The 18,302-nt window shown below is 54.7% G+C and overlaps 1 protein-coding gene across 7 annotated transcripts in view; it reads left to right on the forward strand.

Annotated features, from left to right (window-relative positions):
- The window catches only part of DYNC2I1 (dynein 2 intermediate chain 1), a 52,348-nt gene extending 36,056 nt beyond the window's left edge, over positions 1–16,292 (forward strand). For 6 of the 7 annotated variants that reach the window (XM_042249110.2, XM_042249112.2, XM_060415248.1 and 3 more), the window contains 11 exons: positions 332–461; positions 2,053–2,225; positions 3,049–3,211; positions 5,822–5,935; positions 6,029–6,090; positions 6,453–6,504; positions 8,371–8,431; positions 9,766–9,865; positions 10,028–10,159; positions 12,910–13,133; positions 15,817–16,292. In XM_042249110.2, the coding sequence (XP_042105044.1) occupies positions 332–461; positions 2,053–2,225; positions 3,049–3,211; positions 5,822–5,935; positions 6,029–6,090; positions 6,453–6,504; positions 8,371–8,431; positions 9,766–9,865; positions 10,028–10,159; positions 12,910–13,133; positions 15,817–15,991 (1,386 nt within the window). In that variant the 3' untranslated portion in view covers positions 15,992–16,292. Of the gene's footprint in view, positions 1–331; positions 462–2,052; positions 2,226–3,048; positions 3,212–5,821; positions 5,936–6,028; positions 6,091–6,452; positions 6,505–8,370; positions 8,432–9,765; positions 9,866–9,969; positions 10,160–12,909; positions 13,134–15,816 lie in introns of those variants that run through there. The other variant, XM_042249115.2, reaches the window with a different exon arrangement.
- Positions 16,293–18,302: the final 2,010 nt, after the last annotated feature.

Below are 18,302 nucleotides of genomic sequence, written 5' to 3' on the forward strand. Positions count from 1 at the left end.
CCTTCCCTCCCTATGGTCGTCCTGAGTGTAACCCACCACCCACAAAGGCAGTGGCAGGACTTGGCGTCACGCTGGTCCTCACCGCAGCCCAGCGGGCAGGCTGCGTTGCTGTGGGTAATGTGTCTGGGGTTTACAGAGGGGGCTTTACTTGCTGGTCTCTACTGCTGTGCAGAGGGGACAGTACAGCTTCCTTCTGTTCATTTCCATGAGTCTGGGATTTGGTTAACTTAAGGGATGGGTGAGTTTAGGTGGTGCTTTGCGGGTTTTGCTTTTTCTTTGAAAATGAGCCCATCTGAGTGTTGATGGAGGCCTGCCTGCATGTCTGCTGCAGGTGATAGCAGTTCTGCTTGAAGAGGACCGGGCGGCCGCGGAGCCGGGCTGGGCGTCCCAGGCGCAGGACTGCACCCTGCCTTTCAGCGACAGCTGTGTGCGGCTGGGCACCAGCCTGCCCTTCCTGCAGGGTACGTGGCCCTCAGGGTGGGCGTGGACCCCGAGATGGTGATCCTCACGGATGCATCCTGGGAGGGGTTTGTTGAACAGAGCAGAGGTTCGGCTTCTGCAGCCTCGAGCGTGTGTGTCACGGTCCTCATGGGAGGGATGTTCAGTGATTTAAGGGGACATTTGTTTTCAGTCCTGCGTCTCTTAATTTCTTTTGGTTTCTCGGTAGAGGGGCGGTGGGATCCGCGGGCAGTCCAGGTGGGAGTCGTGTGGTGAGATCTGAGCTGATCCGTGGCCACAGCACAAATGCTACCCCGGTAAAGCCTGTGTCTGCACATACGGCGTGTAGCTGCCTGTGACCATAAGCTGAGCAAACTGTGTGTGTCCAGTTCTTCACTGAGTCTCTGCCTTGCCGGCCGCTGAGGGCCTGGGTGGGGCCAGGGTCCTGGTCTGAGTGCAGGAGGGCGGGCCGTGCTTGGCCCTGCGGTCGGCTTTGCAGGGCGCCTCTGGGCCAGTGGGACCTGGTGTGTGACTGCCACTTGTTCTAGAAGTTTCTATGGAGATTCAGATTCGCGTCCAGCCCTCTGCACTGACCGTTAGCACCAATGGCGTGAAGTTAACAAGCACGTGTTATTTGAGCATGTTTCTGTCTTTAAAAGTTGTGTTATCCTGTCAGAAAAGCAATAGATTGTAGCATTGAAGACACAGAAGCCCACAAACCCACCTCCCTCCGCACCCCAGGAAACAGGAGTTTAAGAAGTGCTTTCCTCAGCTGAGGAGGGATCAAAGAGCCCTGGATTGGGGCAGGGATTGGGGGGGCGTGGTATGGGGAGGTGGGAGGTGGGGAAAGCGGGTGAGGGGGGGGGAAGGCCACACTCGCCCAGAACACGTCCTCAGAGAAGGATGGGGCAGGTGTGTTGTCCGGGACTTGCCCCTTCGTTCCAGCTGTGTGCAGAGTGGAGGTTTTTCTCATGTCTGTTTTAGTAAAGTGAGTTTTGAGGTAAAGAGGGAAGTTGGGATGCAGGTGCCCATGACCTGAGCCTGGGTCCTGTCCTGGACCTGAGCTTGGAGGGAGCGGTGGGCCCTCTCAGTGTCAGCGGGCTGTCCAGCACCGGCCACCCGCTTGTCCTTCTGTGGACCCCACAGACACTCAGGCGCATGGGCAGGTCCCGGGCCTTGGAGCCCCAGTGGATGGACAGAAACCCTGCAACACAGGATGAACAAGGGCACTGGACGGTGCATCCGAGGGCAGGTGTTGGGAGGAGGCCAGCTGGGGCCCCACTGCAGGTGGAGAAGGGGCGCCTGATGGGGCAGACATGATGCCCCCCCATCCCCCACTCCCCCAGGTCCCCTCCGCATCCCCGGCCCGTGGGAGTAGATGGTGGATGGTGGGGTCCTGGGCAGTGCCGTGCCGCCTGTGGAGGAGGGTGGCTTCTTGCAAATGCGGCCACCTGGATGTTTTCGAGTTGAGCTTGGCCACTCATCAAAACTCCGATTTCAGGCAAGGGTATCTTTGAAAGACCGCGTCTTCTTCATTAAGCTGAAACATATTGGAGTGGTCCTGTGTGTTAATGGAATGTGGGTTCTGCAGCATTTTTCTCGTCTTGTCCTCAGACCGGAGAGTGTCCTGCCTGCACGCGTGTCAGGCTCAGAGGCGCATGGTGGTGTCCGTGCACGGGCTGCCGGGGAAGGCCTTGGTGCCCCTGCTGGACCACAGACACGTGCTCTGCGTGTGGGATGTCCGGCAGCCATCGGGGCCGCAGAAGGTCCTGGTGTGTGAGTCGAAGGTACAGCTTGGGGGGGCTGTGGGTGTGACTTTGAGAGGGTGGGCCCCAGGGAGGGGAGTCCAGGGTCAGGGCTTTCCATCCTGGCCGCCATGTGCAGGGTGACAGGCGCAGGAGCTCTTTACAGGAAGGACCACAGTCCCCAGGGCCCAGAGGGTGGGCATCATCCCGGCTGTGGGTTAGTGGAAGCACCAGCCTGGTGTCCTTGGGGTCGCAGAAGCAAGCTTCCCAGCTTGCTTGGTTTGGGTTATGGGTGCCTTAGAGGTTTCTTCCCGTGCCTGGGATTTTCCGAGTCCTTAGCGCGTGTGTTTCTTGGCCCCTGGTGAGCGGGGCTGTGGCGTGGTGACCGCAGGGTGCAGGGGAGAGCTGTTTCTGGTCTTGTGGTTCTTGACTTCAGAACCATTTGATTTCCATTCCACTGCTTGTTGGTGCTGGGGGCTTGAAAATAGTTTACTATGAATGACCGGCCGTTCTGCTGTGCTGGACACCCTGTGGCCACCATCCCTGTGTCCCGAGGAGGGCACCCTCAGAGGCACCAGCCGCTTGCCGCGGTCCCCCCGCCGTGTCCGGATGGAGAGTCCACGGGGATGGTGCTCCCCGTCTCTGCCCCCCACTCGGCCCTGCCCCCACTCGGCCCCGCCCCCACACGGCCCCGCCTCCCACACGGCCCCGCCTCCCACACGGCCCGCCTCCCACACGGCCCCGCCTCCTGGTCCCTGCCCCCTCCCACTCAGCCCCGCCTCCCACATGGCCCCGCCTCCCCCCACCCCCCTGCCCTGGCTCCTCACCGCGTCCCCCCAGCCCTGCTGTCTGTGCGGCTCTCTAGGTCACGTGCTGCTGCTTCAGCCCCGTGAAAGCCTGCCTGCTGTTTGCGGGGACCCTGCACGGCTCAGTGGTCGTGTGGGACCTGAGGGAGGACCCCAGGATCCATCTCCGCCTGACGCTGAGCGGGTGCTCCTGGACGTTCAGGACCCCCACCTTCTCCACGGGTCAGTGACGCTGCCCACCAGCGCGGGTCCCCAGAGCAGCTGTGGGGCCGCTTTGCGTCCTCCATGCAGGTGGCCCCAGAGGACGCCCTGACCTAAGGGCACAGGAAGCCTGCGCCAGCTGGGGGAACAGCATCTTTCTGGGCAGTGGTGGGCTGCTTGTCCTGTCAGCTCGGGGGCTCCAGGTCCTCAGCGAAGGGGCACTGGGCCTGCTCAGCCTAGGGTCGTTGGTCTGTGTGCTCCTACAGCCCAGGCTGGAGGACCGGAGAGGTAGTGCCCCTTGGGGTTGGAAGGACCCAGAGCCAGTGGGCCCATCAGGACCCCGAGTTAGACTCAGATGCATACTTCATGCCAGGCTGCTGCCGCCACAGCCAATCACAACCAACCACGACCACGACCACAGTTACAGCAATAGCCAGTCACAACCACAGCCGGTCACAACCACAACCCCAGTTACAACCACAGCCGATTGCAATCTAAGCCCAACCATGGTTGCAGTCACAACCGAAACCACAACCTCAAACGAGGACAGGCATGACCTCCCCGCCCCCGCCCCTACTAGGCACTGTGTCTGGGTTTTTTCCCCATGTTGTGTGGACGTGTCCCATGCAGGCCCATCTGGGCCCCTCCCAGTGCTCAGGGAGATGGGAGGCTTGTCCGTGGTTACACCGGCCACACAGGGCCAGCACCCAGATCGTCTCCAGTACTTCCACGATCCTGCCCAGAATGGCACTGCCCCCCGCTACCCCGCTGACTTTGCGTCCCTCACCCTCTCTGTCCCCACGAGGTTTTGTCTCTGTCTTCTCCCATGGTGAGGGCGAGACTCTGTGGTGTCCAGACCTGGGAGTCTGCTTTCCTTCTCTCAAAGTGCCTGCAGGTGTGTGGGGTCAGGACGTCACTCCTCCACTGGGCAGGGCCCCCGTGGGCGCCATGTGGCTTTACCCGCCCAGTGGTCGGCTGCTTCTGGTCAGTTCCCTCTGGCGGCAGTCAGGACGGGCATCTGCACCGCGGGCACCACAGCCACAGGTCCTCGCTGCGGGCCGGCAGCCTTTCTGCTCCAGCAGGCATCCCTGAGGACGCAGGGTGCCGAGTGCCTCTCTAACGGGGTGTCTGTGCGGGCCTTCCGCATGCAAGTGGATCGGCGTGCTGCTTCTGATGCTGTGCTTTAAGAGCCCTTGTGTTCTCAGTGCTGTGCCGTGTAGACTTGTCTGTGCTGTCTCCAGCCCCTCACCAGGCCAGCCCTCAACTTTCCATCCCTGGGCCCCTCTGGGGAACTCCGTGCATATACTGCAGCCCTGTTTACGTACTGTGAGTTTGTCTGTGTTTTACGCGTAAAAGGGCAAGGTTTCTTTTGTGCCCCAACAACTTGATCTTTGCCCCTTTGGGGGTCAAATTGCCACTGTTGAGAATGTGTGTGTTTATAGGTACCTTATGGATCAGATAAGGGCTTCCCTGGTGGCTCAGACGGTAAAGCATCTGCCTGCAATGCAGGAGACCTGAGTTCGATCCCTGGCTTGGGAAGATCCCCTGGAGGAGGAAATGGCAACCCACTCCAGTATTCTTGCCTGGAGAATCCCATGGACGGAGAAGCCTGGTTGGCTACAGTCCGCAGGGTCGCAAAAAATCGGACACGACTGAGTGACTTCACTTCACTATAGATCTGATGCTATAGGAAAAGGTATCTTTTAAGAACATGTATTTTTTAACTGCTGGTGCTATTACTAATTAACCTTTGAATTCACCACCATGTTCAAAACACCAAAATGCTTAGGATTTGAAACTTAATATTCCATTAAAATGCTTCCTTCATTTTTTTTTTTTTTTTTTTTGCTATGTAAACATTGTCACTAAAACCTTCAGAGTTCTAGTGACTTTGAGTCGGACAACGCCTCCCCAGGGGCCTCCAGTTCGATGAGTCTGAAGCCTGTCATTCTCCATCCCCAAGAGCACTTTGTCTTTTCTTCCATCCCAACCCTAACTCTTACTTTCTTTCTGATGTGTTTAAATCCGTTTTTGGTCTAGGTTTCTGATTCCGAGGTCTGTCTTTGTTTGTTAAATGGATTTCTGAGTGGTTTTTGGTGGCACGTGATGTCGTTCGGGTGCTGGACTTTGGCCTTCGGTTTCATGCTCCTTTTTGGAGGGAGAACCTTCTCGGGTTGAAACGCTTCCCTTTGCATTTTCTGTCGTTTCTGTGGTAGCGTTGTGTGCGCTTTGTCTTTCTCTGCTAGGGGGCACTTTGTAGGTGGGTTTGCCAGGTCAGAGGGGCTCTTCTGTTGGGCTGTGAAGCTGCTTCTGCTCTGGCCACGAGCCTCCGTCTCCTCCTGAAGCTGGGGGCCGCTGGGGCCCCAGCCTGGGAAGCACTTTCCGCTGGCTCTGGGACCCCCTCCTGCTGTGGAGAGTGCCCCCCCCCCCGCCCCGGTGTCTATCCTCGCACCTGCAGCTGTGCAGACACGGGGCTCGAGGGACTCCGCTCGCCTTCTTGTCCCAGGCAGATGTGGCCTGTGGTCCACGGTGACACGCGTGCCCGGGCGCTGGGGGACTCGCGCGTGCCTGTGCAGGCGGCTGCGCCCCGTGGCTTGCCGTGTGCACACGCTGCCCGTGCTCTGCCCGCAGACGGCGTCCTGGTGTCCGTGAACCACCGCAGCCCCCTCCAGGCAATAGAGCCCATCGCGGGGTCTGTCTGCAAGAGGCAGAGCTGTGTGCTTTCACCCTTTTCTACTCAAGAAGGTACGTGGCCTTTGCTTCTGTAAATCTGAGCTCCAGTGATAAGATGTGGTTTCTGGTTACGAGCCAGGCCTTCCCCACTTGTGCCCTCACCAGAGATGGCAGGCCTGTCCTTCCTCGTCGCTTCCTTGGACGAAAGCGGGCTTCTCAACGTGTGGGTGAGTCGGGCGCGTGGTCGGTGGCGGGGGACAGGAGGTGATGCATGCGGGGGTGGGGAAGGGCAGGGGGCGACGTGTATGTGAGGGTGGCTGAGCTCTCAGCCAGGGAACCAGGACAAAGCAGCTTGCAGGGAACTCGCGAGGGAACGAGGAATGGAAGGGGGCAGCTTCAGGGCCTGTCACGGGCGGAAAGAAGCAGGTCACAGCCGGGGGTTTATAACAGGCAGACGTCAGTCTTCCTCCTGGAGCGACTGTGTCCTCTGCGTGCTGTGTGAAGTGCTGTCCTGATCAGAGCTGTGCTTTCTTGGACTGCGTCCTGGTCGTCCTGTGTGCCGACCTTCCTCTCTGATGCTCTGTTTCAGGTGGTGGTTGAATTACAGAAGGCGGATGCTGCAGGTTCTATAAGTGACTTAGGTAACTGAAAATAAAAACTAACTTCAGTCCGCGTTTGCTAGAATCAGTAAAGATTAGGGATACCCAGAATCACTTTGAAGAATCAGTAACTAGCTGCATGGAAAATGGAGATTAAGTTGTGTATTTTACCACCTGCCGGCTGTTGCCTGGGCCTGACGCCCTTGTCGCAGGAGGACGTGTGTCCTCTCTGTGCCTGTGCGGCATCTGCTTCTCATCCCCCAGGGCATCCCTGTGACTCCAGTGTCTGGGGAGCCCTTGGTGTGACCCCCGAGGTCTCTGAGGCCGCAGCCCCAGCCCTAGGTGGTGGTGAGGGGATTGGCTGGCAGTTCGCTGTCCTGATGCCCAGGGCTCAGGCACTGAGGAGACCCAGCCTGCACTTCTCAGAGCCCCAGTTGGTTGTTTAGTGACCAGGCTGCAGGCGCCTGATCTGGCCACAGATCCGGCCAAAAACTAGGACCAGAGCCGCTCTGACTGCCTCTGACTTCTAGAAATGAAGGAGGGGTGTCTCCTGCAAGCAGGGCCCCTGCTGGGATCCCGGTGCTGCCGCGGGGCCTTGCGGGGGTCCCTCCTGAGGGTAACAGGTAGGGAGGCCAGGGGTCTCCAAACGGTGGAAACAGGCTGCAAGTGGCAGACGTTTTCACCTCTCTCTTAAGCAGCGGGAGGAAACCAGTGTTATATTTCTTCCCCTTTCCTGTACAGATTTTAAAAGAGGTTTCTGTTAAAATTCTGTGTTGCCATAATGACACCTGATTCCACCCGAACTTAACGTTTCTCAAACTGTGAGCCAACCAGTGCGTTTTTCTTATGGAAATGTTTGTCTTAAGCTATGTTAATGTACTGTGTATTTACCCTAGACTCTGTCTTTCTTCAAGCCAGTTCTGCCTGAGACTCAGAACTGACTTGACAAACCAGTAGGTTTTACTCACGCGAGTGTTCTCCTAAGCTATGTGTTAAGGAGAGACTGTGTCTCTGCGCGGAAACCTGCCTTTCTTCAAGATTCATGTCACTGGTCTTACGGCCCGGAACGACTCACCTGGTGCCAATGTTCTCTCAAAGTGCATGTTGTGGGTGAGGGGCCTGGTACCACTCTGAGTTTTGAGACATTGCCTTTCTCTACTTAGCAGCCTGCTGATAGGAATATAAGACACTGCTGAAGGCCAGCGGGGTGTGGGAGACACTCTTTCTGCCCCCTTCTGATGTCTGTGTCAGAAGCTGTCTCTGTCTCTTTTATACTTTAATAAATCTTTATCACACAAAAGCTCTGAGCGATCAAGCCTCATCTCTGGCGGCCAAGTATCCCAGCATCTTTCATGACTCAACAACAACCTTTCACTCCCAAGGGGCCATTTTTTCCACCTCTCATGCAGTCCGCTCTGTTCCCTGGGCCGTGAGCAGGGCTGTGTGAGCAGGGCTGCATGAGGGGACATTGGGGCGGGATGGGGCTTGAGGGACATCCCCGCCAGCGCAAGTAACCCAGACCTGTGGGAGGAGATTTCCAGAGGAGGGTTTCTGTGGGGAACTGGAAGATTGTTGAATATTGACTTTTTGCTTTTAGAAGTATATTGCCCTTTTAAAATCAAATCTAAAAATGGAAAGGCTTTTTAATTCCAGCAGCCCTCTTCCTGCCAGGCCCTCAGCTGCCAGCTCCTAATTCATCTGAGGCACCTGCAGGGCCCTCCCCTGCGTGAGGGGGGAGTAGTCCTCACCGCCCTGCCTTTGATGTTCCTCCAGCACTGACCTTAAACACTGAAAAGGAATTCCAGAATGCTTGGGTTTTGGTGTAACTTGTAGTAAGAGGTGCCTTTATTCCTGATTACTTGGGTTATGGTGTAACTTGTACTAAGAGGTGCCTTACTCTGTCTGTAGGTTTAATACCTGGAGGACGGATAAAACTGGTACACAGCGCTGCGATCCAGCTGAGTGACAGGTAGGTCTGTGCCCATAAAGCCCTGTTTCCCACAGGAGGAAACAGCCTTAGGTAGTAAATCATGGCCAGACTGGCACTGGAGAATGCTGGCATCCCACACTGTAGTTCTGCTGGGTAGTTTATTTGCTAACTCCTCTGCTATTAACGAGTCAGTGTAACAGATGCAATTGCCAGGTGTTACAGCTAACATTTTCTCTTGGATCAAAATATTTTTTGTCTTATGAATTGGTACTATTTGACTGTTTTTCATCCAGTTTTAATATAGCCCTGAAATTAAATAGATGAGGTTGAGAAACTGGAAACATTGACATGAAAGTTTTATTCAGAGATCAGTTTTCTGTTTTTACTCAAATAACTTACTGTGCTGCAAAAACCTTACTGGCTATATGAATGTTGTGTGTATTCATGTATCGTGTTAACTTGTCTCCCAGAGCTGTCTCCTCCCGTCACGCGCTGCAGCTGGGCTGGCTCCCAGCCTGCGATTGGCTGGGCGAGTCCTGATGTTAGCCTCCCTGCTGCCGTCAGTTGGAGCACCCCTGGGTTGTGTTAATGAGTCCATGCGTGCTTTGTGGTTAGACATTACCTGCCATTGCTTTCAGTATAACGAGGAATCTGTTAACGTTTGCAAAAACCCACCTAATAAACTGCAGACTCCAGTCCCAGCCCCTCGTGGAATTACCGTGAGACTGTTCTTGTCTCCGTTAGGGCCTTGTCGCTTTGTGCCTTGCATTGCATTGATCTTCACCTGCTTTAAAGAAAGTGTCACCTGGAGCTGATGTTGGATCTCCCCTGTAGAACGCGCACCCCCTGTCCAGATGCAGCAAACATCCCCTCAGACCTCGTCCACACGCTGGCCACATGGAGGGTGCCCCGTCAGCTGCTCCATGGCCCCTCTCCCCTTAGGGGCCCCTAAGTGCAGACCAGTGACCTGTGGCCACTGCAGCCCACAGGCTGGCGTCTGGCAGGAGGGGGACAGGGAGCTGCCCCGCCCTGGAGCTCATAGCCACATTGCCAGCCTCAGCCCCCTCCGTCAGTCCTTGAACGTGAGCATCCCTGGGGTGGAGGGAACCCTGGGGCTGCAGGGCCTCTGCTGAGGGGTCCTGGTGGCCCGTCCCCTTGTCCCCGTGGCACGGCACACACGGGGCGTGCTGGAGGCGACACGTGGAGTGTGGGCGAGCGAGTGAGTGAGTGACAGGATGGGTGAAGGGACTGCCTGGAGCTTGGAGATGGCAGTGGAGGCGCATCGAGCGGCGGGCGGCAGGCGGCGGTGGTGTCACCTCTGCCCTGATGGTTTCAAGACTGCCCTTCTATTCATCTCTGCCTTTGTGTTCCAGCCTTTCTCGTAAAGGTTACGAATCCTGGGGGTCTGTGCAGACACTGAACGTTAAATTTCTGCCTTCGGACCCTAATCGCTTTGTTGTCGGCACAGACGTGGTGAGTAACCATCTAGACCTCTTTCTGTAACTACAGCGGCTTAATAAGCATCTTCATTGGAGCTTAGCTTCCTGTTTGCTCTAATCAAAATGTTGTTTAAATAGTTCCGAGAATACGAGCCTCACCCTGCCTGGTTCCCACCCTGCCTCACCCCCCACCCAGGGCCTCGTCAGCCACGGCAGCAGACAGGACATCAGAGTGTCTCCCAGGCTGTTCCGGCCCCAGCAGCAGGGCCCGAGGCCCGTGAAAGTGACCGTGATTGACTTCTCACCATTTGAGGAGCCTGTATTCCTGGTAAGGACGCCTGTTTGTAAGCTCTGACGCCTTGGCAGCATCTGCTGTTATCTCCAGCCTTGGGTCTGGATGCGTTGCCTCCTGGCTTCCTGAAGTCCCGTGTGCGTGGTCAGTGCCCATCTGCGTGGTCAGTACGGTTCATTCCACTGCGCTGTTGTGTGGGTCCTCTTCACAGCTTCTATTCTGACCAGTGTAAGTCTGCAGAGAAGTTACAGGGCCGGCGCAGAGCACTCCCCGTGTGGTGGCCTGCGTGTGGCCAGGGCGCTCCCCCCCAGGGTCTGCATGGCCATCTCCTGTGCTCACAGCTCAGTCTGTCGGGCTTGCTCTCTGCAGGTCTGACTGCAGCCCCGTGACTGCCCCACCAGTGTCCTTTGTGAGCGGGATCGTGGCCCCGGTCAGGAGTCCTGTCTGCTTACTGTGTCCCATCCTCACTGCCTTCGCCTGGGAACAGCCTCAGCACCTCATAGAGGGCCTGGGCACCTGACGCCCCGAGGCTGGGGGTGTCTCCTCGTGGTTAGAGGCAGGCCTTGTCCTGACCGTGGGCTCCTCTTTCCCCGTCTGATCAGCCAGGGCTGGGTGGGGGGACGCCTGGACTGAGCTCCTGCTGTTCCTAGGGCAGATCTGTCCCCAGGGAGGTTCTGTCCCCAGAGTGGTTCTGTCCCCAGGGAGGTTCTGTCCCCAGGGAGGTTCTGTCCCCAGGGCGGATCTGTCCCCAGGGCGATTCTATTCACAAGGAGGATCTGTCCCCAGGGAGGTTCTGTCCCCAGGGCGGATCTGTCCCCAGGGAGGTTCTGTCCCCAGGGCGGATCTGTCCCCAGGATGGTTCTGTCCCCAGGGAGGTTCTGTCCCAGGGAGGTTCTGTCCCCAGGGAGGTTCTGTCCCCAGGGAGGTTCTGTCCCAGGGAGGTTCTGTCCCCAGGGCGGATCTGTCCCCAGGGAGGTTCTGTCCCAGGGAGGTTCTGTCCCAGGGAGGTTCTGTCCCCAGGGTGGATCTGTCCCCAGGGAGGGTCTGTCCCCAGGGAGGGTCTGTCCCCAAGGGCTGGTCTGTCCCCAGGGAGGTTCTGTCCCCAAGGAGGTTCTGTTCCCAGGGAGGGTCTGTCCCCAGGGAGGGTCTGTCCCCAGGGTGATTCTGTTCCCAGGGAGGTTCTGTCCCAGGGAGGTTCTGTCCCAGGGAGGTTCTGTCCCCAAGGAGGTTCTGTCCCCAGGGCAGATCTGTCCCCAGGGAGGTTCTGTCCCCAGGGTGGATCTGTCCCCAGGGAGGTTCTATCCCCAGGGAGGTTCTGTCCCCAGGGAGGTTCTGTCCCCAGGGCGGATCTGTCCCCAGGGCGGATCTGTCCCCAGGGAGGTTCTGTCCCCAAGGAGGTTCTGTCCCCAGGGAGGTTCTGTGCCAGGGAGGTTCTGTCCCCAGGGAGGTTCTGTCCCAGGGAGGTTCTGTCCCCAGGGTGGATCTGTCCCCAGGGAGGTTCTGTCCCAGGGAGGTTCTGTCCCAGGGCGGTTCTGTCCCCAGGGTGATTCTGTTCCCAGGGAAGTTCTGTCCCAGGGAGGTTCTGTCCCCAGGGTGGTTCTGTTCCCAGGGAGGTTCTGTCCCAGGGAGGTTCTGTCCCCAGGGCGATTCTGTCCCCAGGGAGGTTCTGTCCCCAGGGCGATTCTGTTCCCAGGGAGGTTCTGTCCCAGGGAGGTTCTGTCCCCAGGGCGATTCTGTTCCCAGGGAGGTTCTGTCCCCAGGGAGGTTCTGTCCCCAGGGCAGATCTGTCCCCAGGGAGGTTCTCTCACCTTGTTGTTTAGTCCATGTGAGCCACCCTGGTCGGAAGACTTCCTTTCCTCCTTGTGTATTTTTCTTTCTTAACATGGACACAGGGCTTGATTTCAGTGTCCTCTGTGGGTTCAGAGTCACTGGCTGTGTTTACTGTGCTCTCAGATAGTCCCCCTGGAGCAAGGGCACTGGATCTGTGAGCGCCTCTTGCTTTCTGGTACAGGAACCCTTGGGGTCAGCCATTCCTCCAAGGAGTCTTGGCTCCTGTTAGGAGGAAGACACCTAGATGCCAGGCCTGGGCAGTCAGAGTGCTCGCTGTACAGGACATTGTCAAGGTGTCCTCTCATCTCACGCCCCAGTCCCAGGCTGGCCTCCGGGCTCCCCGCCCTCCCAGCAGTGCAAACCCGGTTCCTGTTACCTGTACTAAGTCTATTTCCTCCATTTTGGGATTCACAGAACCTTTTGTGATTGCTGTCTCTTGCCTCTGCTTTCTTGGAAAGATTAAATATGTGAAGAGTTAAATATATTGAATAAAAAGGAATTAATTTTAGTAGGCTAAAATTTATTCTTTTGCTAGACCAGCTAAGTTTTGTTTTATGGGGAATTCAATTGAACAGGAATATAAAGCCATATTATTGGTACAAATGTATGTGGGTTTTTTTTTAAAGTCAGTCTTTCCAGTCTTAATGTCCTATGTTTGAGTCAATGATATTCAGCTTTGTTAAAAAGTAAACACCTATTTATATACTCACTGAATTCACTGATGATTAGCCCTCTTTGGAGGGGAGGAGGTACAGAGTGTGTCAGGATCTCCAAATGCCCCACCTGTATAATTTGTGAGAACAAGATAGAATGTTACAATTTTATGTTTGGGGAAACAAAAGAATAAACCAAATGTTTTTGCTGGGTAAGTGTGAAAGCTCATGTTCTGAGAATTTTCCTTGGCTGCTTGGTTTGAGAGAGAGAGAACTGTGATGCGCTTTCCCTGCCTCCCCCAGGCCGGCTGTTCTGACGGCAGCATCAGGCTGCACCGGCTGACGGCAGAGCGCCCGCTCCTGCAGTGGGACCACAGCACCTCCGGCCGCGCCGTCACTGGCCTGCAGTGGTCCCTGACGAGGCCGGCCGTGTTTCTGGTGCAGGACGATACATCCTGCGTGTACGTGTGGGACCTCCTGGAGAGCGATCTGGGGCCTGTGGCCAGGCAGCCCATCCGTCCAGACAGGTGAGTCTGGGAAAGCCAGGGTGAGACGCCACAGGTGACTTTCTGCAGACGCGTGACTGACTGTCTTCTATCTTGATTTATGTATGAGGCCACCGTGCTTTATTGTTGCTGTTATGTTGTGTTAATCTCTCAGTCGTGTCTGACTCTGCGACCCCATGGACTGTAGCCCACCAGGCTTCTCTGTCCATGGGATTCTTCAGGCAAGAATCCTGGAGTAGGTTGCTGTTTCCTTCTCCACCCTTATATTTACTTTTATTTATATATTAAATTTAAATATTATTTTTATATTTAAGTCCTGAAAAAGCCACTTTTAAGTGGGTTTATTTCATAATAGCCCAAAATAGCCTCAGGATTAGAGAATTATTGTCTATTGGTTTTCATTTATACTGAGGTATAATTGATGTAAAATATGCAGGTCTCAAGTGTACAATACAATGGTTTTATATTCGCATATGTTTTCAAAGGACTGCATCTGTCAGCTCAGCAGTTTCAGAATTCTTCTCTTGTGATGAGGACTTTTAGTGTTTGCTCTCTCAGCAACTTTCAGACTTGCAGTCGTGTTACTGAGTGCATTGTTCATGTGCACGGCTCCCCATGACTTGCTGTTTAACGACTAGAAGCTTGTGTGCCTTCACCCGTTTGGCCCGCCCCACCCCTTCGCTTGGCCGCCGGTCAGTTCTCTGGGAGCTGAGCTTGTTTAGATGGGGGAGGCTCACGTGTGAGTGAGATCACACAGTGTCTGTCCTCTGACCGATTTCACTTCGAGTGACGCCCTCAGGGTCCGTCCGTGTTGTCACCAATGGCTGACAGAGGAGCTGCGGGAGCCAGACCCCTTCCCGTGGCTGCACACTGACTCACAGCTGAGCCTTGTTGGTGTTGGGGCCAGAGTTGGTGCTGAGGATGCTGTGGCCCACGTGAGGGAGACTTTCCCAGTATGAATCCTCCTGTGCCCCTGGGGTTGCCCCAACACTCAGGTTGTTTCCAGGTCCTGCTGTTGTGAGCAGTGCTGCAGTGGACATGGGGATGTGGATATCTCTTTGAGATACTGACTTCATTTTCTTTGGAGAAATACCCAGGAGTGCAATTGCTGGATCTATGTTCAGTTCAGTTCAGTCGCTCAGTCGTGTCCGACTCTTTGCGACCCCATGAATCGCAGCACGCCGGGCCTCCCTGTCCATCACCAACTCCTGGAGTTCACTCAGACTCACGTCCATCGAGTCCATGATGCCATCCAGCCATCTCATCCTCAGTTGTCCCCTTCTCCTCCTGCCCCCAATCCCTCCCAGCATCAGAGTCTTTTCCAATGAGTCAGCTCTTCGCATGAGGTGGCCAAAGTACTGGAGCTTCAGCTTTAGCATCATTCCTTCCAAAGAAATCCCAGGGCTGACCTCCTTCAGAATGGACTGGTTGGATCTCCTTGCAGTCCAAGGGACTCTCAAGAGTCTTCTCCAGCACCACAGTTTAAAAGCATCAATTCTTCGGCACTCAGCCTTCTTCACAGTCCAACTCTCACATCCATACATGACCACAGGAAAAACCATAGCATTGACTAGACGGACCTTAGTCGGCACAGTAATGTCCCTGCTTTTGAATATGCTATCTAGGTTGGTCATAACTTTTCTTCCAAGGAGTAAGCGTCTTTTAATTTCATGGCTGCAATCACCATCTGCAGTGATTTTGGAGCCCCCAAAAATAAAGTCTGACACTATTTCCGCTGTTTCCCCATCTATTTCCCATGGAGTGATGGGACCGGATGCCATGATCTTCATTTTTGAATGTTGGGCTTTAAGCCAACTTTTTCACTCTCCACTTTCACTTTCATCAGGAAGCTTTTTAGCTCCTCTTCACTTTGCCATAAGGGTGGTGTCATCTGCATATCTGTGGTTATTGATATTTCTCCTGGCAATCTTGATTCCAGCTTGTGTTTCTTCCAGTCCAGCGTTTCTCATGATGTACTCTGCACAGAAGTTAAATAAGCAGGGTGACAGTATACAGCCTTGATGTACTCCTTTTCCTATTTGGAAGCAGTCTGTTGTTCCATGTCCAGTTCTAACTGTTGCTTCCTGACCTGCATACAGGGATCTGTGTTAGTTCTGTGTTTAAATCTTGAGAAGCCTCCATATTGTTTTCCATTGTGTCTTCGCCAATCTGCAGTGACCCAGGGCTCCCCTCTCTCTCTGTCCTCACCAACATTTGTTATTTCGTATCTTTTTGATGATGGCCATTCTGATGTCGATATCTCCGTGTAGTTTCTATTTGCATCTCCCTGTTGATTAGTGATGTTCAGCATCTTCTCACATGTCTGTTTGCCATCTGTGTGTCTTTTTTAGAAGAATGTCTGTTCAGGTCTTCTGTCCACTTTGTAATTGGATTACTGGTGGGGTTTTTTGCTGTTTAGTTGTATGAGTCTTTGTATCTTTTCGATATTAACCCTTTAACAGACGCAGGATCGGCAGGTGTCTTCTCCATCTCTAGGTGGCCCTTCCTGCTTGTTTTTGGCTTCTTCTACCTTCTCAGTCATCCCACCTGTTTCCTTTTGGAGTCAGATCCAGAAAGCCATGCCCAGACTGATGTCAGGGAGCTGCCCGCTGTGTTCTCAGCATTTCTGTCCCTCCTGCTGCCCCCGGGGGAGGTGGGTAATCAGGTGACCCCAGATCACACAGCATGTGCTTCTTGATTTCAGGTTGGTGGCCATGACTGCTGTGGGGGAAGCAGAGAAGACCCGCGGCGGCTTCCTGGCTCTGGTGCTGGCCAGAGCCTCTGGCAGCATGGAGGTCCAGTACCTGCGGCGGGAGTGGGCAGCCCCGGCCAGTGACGAGCTGCAGAGGCTGCGGCTGCTGCTGCGGGAAGCCCTGTAGGTGGCGGGACCCCGAGGTGAAGTTGTGCGGTGGCTCCAAGCTTACAGCGGACGCATGGACATTTGTATCGATAGAAGGCGTGTGTCTGTACAGAATTCATCTTTCAAACTTAATACGCCATAAATAAATCACTATTTTTGAATGGAAACAGCAAACCTTTTAGTGTATACTAAACTCCAAAGGTCACAGAGAGCCATACGGACACTGTTTTCGAACGATATTTCTACTCGTTTTCAAAACAGCTTTGTAAAATTTATTATTAGATTTTTAAACACTCCAAATGAAAATGTACTTTAATGAACACTTTTCTTAGTCTTATATAAAATGATATATTCACTGGTTTAAATTAGAGACCTGACTCCCGTGAGATGACCTCCCACTGTGTTTTCTTAGGACTTTCTTGGGCCTCTTCTCCTGGAAGTGTTGGAATGTCTGCTGAGGCACGTTTGCTTTATGCTTTTGTGTTAACAGTTAGCTTTGTGTAAAGATGCTATTGAGTATATAAGTTCTCTTGTCTATACAGTTATCCTAGCAGTTTCGGGGCGGGAGAGCCCTGGGCTGATGGCCTCTGCCCACACCCAGTATCACTGACATGGTGACAGGTGAGCGGTCAGCACGGGGAGGGGTCTGTTCTCCTCTCTGGGCCACAAGCAGCTGCTGCTTTGTGCCAGCGACAGGAGGGTTAAAGCCAGAACTGGGAGCTGGCGGAGAACACAGGCTCCCGGGGCCCCCTGGCCGATGTTCTCCGAGTTTCTCGTAAACCCCTCAGCTGCCCAGGGTCCTCCTGGAGCCCTGTGCCCTGCTGCGCCTGCTTGTGTGGCCCTTGCTGTGGCCAGCTCAGAGCCACTTCCTCTCCGGGGCCTCCCCGGTCCTGTCTCTGGAAGCCTCCTGCTGCTGTTCGGTCACTCAGTCATCTCTAGCTCTCTGCGACCCCAGGGACGGCAGCACTCCAGGCTTCCCTGTCCTTCACCATCTCCCTGAGCTTGCTCACGCTCAGGTCCGTTGCGTCGGTGATGCCGTCCAACCGTCTCATCCTCTGTCGCCCGCCTCTCCTCCCTTCAGTCTTTCCCAGCATCAGGGTCTTTTCCAGTGAGTTGGCTCTTCGCATCAGGTGGCCGCAGTATTGGAGCTTCAGCCGCTTTTGCCCTCTGGCTGCTCCGGGTCAGCCTCGGGGTCTCCGCCCACTTGTGCATGAGCTCCAGGGAGTGGGGGCCGCTGGAGGGATCTCTTGCAGAGAGAACCTGCTCAGCATCACTGCTTCAGTGCGAAAGCTTCACTTCGGAAGTGTTCAGCCCTCCATTCATCTTTTTTTCCTGAATGGACTGAAGTACCTAAACGTAATTTGGCTTCTATATCTAGCGATTTGTAATCTTGTGTTCCTTTTTTACATTTAAGGGATTTGAGGAAAAGCAATCAAGACAGGAAACAGTAAACAAGACTGGTCCAGGGTCTGGTCTGCGGGTTTGGGCTCTGTCCTCTGGACAGTTGCCTGCGCCTGCTGAGGGTTTTGCTCCTTCCGTGTGATCGGTCTGGGGAAGCAATGTGTTGTGTGGTGTGGCGTCAAAGCCCAGGAAGTGACAGGCCTGAAATGACAGACATAGCAAAGCAGAGCAGAGAGCTGCTCTGAGCCCTGCGTCTATGCCCAACATTTGCAAATGTTCGCGGAACCGCCCCTTGCACCTCCCTAAGCCCTGGAGTGGCTCCACCCTCTGGGTCAGCAGCCGCCTTCCCGTAGAGCCCAGTCCTCAGGGCTGTGTGAGCAGGGCCGAGCTGAAGCTCTAAATCTGTCAGGATTCTTCAATTTGTGTACAGTGGTTAGAAGAGAGGAATTCTCTTAAATATGGTGGTATCATCTTATAGTTGAAGGAGGAAGCCAATTCTGACTCCATGTTGGAAACTGTTTCTTTGGCTTGTTTTATTATTACAATCATACTCAATGGCTTGCCTGCAGGACCCTGCCCCTCTGTTTGACTGTAAACTAAAGCGCCTTGTTCAGCTCAAGGAGAGATAGTTCATCCCTGCCCACCTGTGAATAGAAGAGGTTAACAGACCTCTTCCGAAGGCTGGACATTCCCTTGGAGACGTTTTGCAAGACTAAAGACCCTTTGGCTACCTAATGTGAAGAACTGAGTTGTTTGAAAAAACCCTGATGCTGGGAGGGATTGGGGGCAGGAAGAGAAGGGGACAACAGAGGATAAGATGGCTGGATGGCATCACCGACTTGATGGACAAGAGTTTGAGTGAACTCCGGGAGTTGGTGATGGACAGGAAGGCCTGGCGAGCTGCAGTCCGTGGTCACAAAGAGTCGGAC

This window comes from Ovis aries, chromosome 4 (genome assembly GCF_016772045.2).
Source record: "Ovis aries strain OAR_USU_Benz2616 breed Rambouillet chromosome 4, ARS-UI_Ramb_v3.0, whole genome shotgun sequence".
Lineage (NCBI taxonomy): Eukaryota > Metazoa > Chordata > Mammalia > Artiodactyla > Bovidae > Ovis > Ovis aries.